Source organism: Rosa chinensis, chromosome 5 (genome assembly GCF_002994745.2).
Source record: "Rosa chinensis cultivar Old Blush chromosome 5, RchiOBHm-V2, whole genome shotgun sequence".
Classification (NCBI taxonomy): domain Eukaryota; kingdom Viridiplantae; phylum Streptophyta; class Magnoliopsida; order Rosales; family Rosaceae; genus Rosa; species Rosa chinensis.
In genome coordinates this window covers 55,416,735-55,419,535 of record NC_037092.1, presented here as the reverse complement: position 1 = coordinate 55,419,535, position 2,801 = coordinate 55,416,735, and the positions used below count along the sequence as shown (strand labels likewise).

Genomic DNA, 2,801 nt, shown 5'->3' with positions numbered 1-2,801 from the left:
AACCACCAAAGTTCCTCTCCTTGATCTCTCCTTGTGTGTGTTTCCTCCACCTTGAAGCATCTTGAATTAGGAACTCCTTCTTGTGCTTGTAATCTTCTCCTTGATGTAACAAGTAAAGCCACAAAAGGATATGGCCTCTAAGGATCTTCACCAAGTGAATCAAGAGATGAAGAAAAATGAAAGAAAAGAAGAAATTATGCAAGTGTTCTTCTTTCCTTTAATTTTGTAATGGACCAAGGGAGAACTCTATCTCTTTCTCAAATCTAAAAATAATAGTGTGGAGACACACACATTATTATGTCCATGCTTTCACTTTTATATAATAGGAAATAACTCCCATTACTAAAAGAAAAATATTGACTTTCATAAAGCCAATATGTTGGCTGGTCCATACATGTTATTGGGCACTAAAAATGTGTCTTGGACTTTCATTGAAATCTCACTTAGTGAAGCCCAAGTCCACACCAAAAAACCCGACAATCGTTTAGGCCCAATAGGTTCGGTTTTACCCGAAAATCCTAATTATGTCCAAATAATAAATCTAATTAATTATTTGGTCATAACCAACTCTTGTTTAATCTTCTTCATATACAACTCAAGGATCCACTTATATGGTGTGCGATCTCTTAGGTTCTAATTAACAAGGCAGTGAAGTTTATAGAAACCATTCTATTTTGTTTACGAATCAAAAACTCCATTTTTGATTCTCCCTTGTTATTAGGATTATAAATGTTTATTAATCCTCGGGACTTCACAAGTCATGAGTGACGTCTTGCAACATATCATGACTACCCTAGTTAATGTAGAATGACAAAGAACCTATTCAATTGGAATTACAATACAATACGGTCCTTCTCTAACACTATGTTCTAAATCACATCATCGGAGTATGGAATTGATATGTCAATCCCCTAATGTGATTTTCATTCTTATGTGATTCTTAGAATGTGATTAGAAACTCCTTTTTAATCTCATTCAATGCTTTGGCCAAAGACTCATTGAATTACATCTTTGAACATACACCTTATTTACTTAAGGATAGAGATTCCTTATTGTACACTCACATGTCTCCATGACCGAATTGATTATACCAATGAATGCATTTATTATATCCATTAAGGGACACAATATTATTGCATCATCAAGAGATAATCCATTCACTCATAAGACAACTATGGTGTCTCAGGTCAAAGGACTAATTTGTATTATTGCAATTTGGAGTTCAAGTTTGACATGTAAGTAAGACTCCATACAAGAACTCTAATGATCGCGTTCAGTGTACTCTTTAAGTTAAGAGCACCCACATACTTGGATTAGTGTCTCTACACAAATGATAAGAGACATATCATCCTCCATATTGAGCATACATAGTAGGTGCTAATCTTTCCGGATTATCAATGTCCAATTGATAATCCTATGATTAGGAACTTTTTAGGATAAGAGTGTGAAAGAGTAAAGGTCTCACACATCTAACTCTTTAGATTGCTTTCTCTTTAACTCATATTCCTTGGACCTTGTTCAATCAAATATTAAATATAAGCAATGAACAATAAACTTGCCCTTTTGATTAATAAGAATTACAATAATAATTACATCAATATGATTGTTTTAGGACACAATTCCTTCAATCTCCCACTTGTACTAAACCCAATCAGCCATGAAACGTACACCCATCTTCTCAAGATGTTGTTCTAGCTTTACTTGTGATAAAGGCTTAGTGAATGGATCCGATATGTTATCAGCAGATGCTACTTTTAGAATGTTAATGTCTCCACGATTAACAATCTCCCTTATGATATGGAAACGTCTTTCGATGTGTTTGGATTTTTGATGAGACCTTGGTTCCTTGGCTTGAGCAATTGCCCCATTGTTTTCACAGTAAAGTGGAATCGGTGACTCAATGGTAGGAACAACATCAAGTTCAGTGATGAACTTTTTCATCCAAACTGCTTCCTTTGCAGCCTCTGATGCTGCAATGTATTCTGCCTCAGTAGTGGAATCTGCAGTAACGCTTTGTTTGCAGCTTCTCCAATTTACTGCACCTCCATTCAAGGTGAAGACAAACCCTGATGTGGATTTTCTGTCATTCACATCAGATTGAAAATCTGAGTCTGTGTATGCTTCCACTTGCAACTCTGATTGCAAATCACCACCTCCATAAACGAGGAATAAATCTTTAGTCCTTCTCAAGTACTTAAGGATATTCTTAACAACATTCCAGTGTTCTAAACCTGGATTGGACTGATATCGACTAGTTATGCTTACGCCATAACTGATATCAGGTCTTGTGCATAGCATCGCATACATGAGGCTCCCTATTGCAGATGCATATGGGATCTTGCTCATCTTTTGCACTTCCTCAATCGTTTGTGGGCACATTTTCTTAGAAAGGTGAATGCCATGTCTGACAGGCAGAAAACCCTTCTTAGATTGTTCCATGTGAAATCTATTCAACACTTTGTCTATATACAAGGATTGAGATAATCCAATTAATCTTTTTGATCTGTCTCTATAGATCTTTATTCCTAGTACATAGGCAGCTTCTCCAAGATCCTTCATAAGGAAGGTCTTGGACAACCAAACTTTAATTGAAGATAACATTCCTACATCATTCCCAAAGAGTAGGATGTCATCTACATAAAGTACAAGGAACACAACAGCACTCCCACTGACCTTCTTGTAAACACAAGGTTCATCCATGTTTTGTGTGAAACCAAAAGATTTGACTGCATCATCAAAACGGATGTTCCAACTCCTTGAAGCTTGCTTGAGTCCATAGATGGACCTATGAAGCTTACACA

General features: G+C 36.2%; 1 protein-coding gene across 1 annotated transcript; it reads right to left on the bottom strand.

The window, feature by feature from the left end:
• Positions 1-1,641: 1,641 nt before the first annotated feature.
• Positions 1,642-2,442, bottom strand: LOC121049234 (secreted RxLR effector protein 161-like). Its single transcript, XM_040505909.1, has one exon. The coding sequence runs from the start codon at positions 2,437-2,439 to the stop codon at positions 1,642-1,644; it is 798 nt and encodes a 265-aa protein (XP_040361843.1). The 5' UTR covers positions 2,440-2,442.
• Between the last annotated feature and the right edge of the window lie 359 nt (positions 2,443-2,801).

Coding starts and splice junctions, on each gene's coding strand:
- LOC121049234 (XM_040505909.1), bottom strand. CDS start 2,439: ATGGAACAATCTAAGAAGGGTTTTCTGCCTGTCAGACATGGCATTCAC.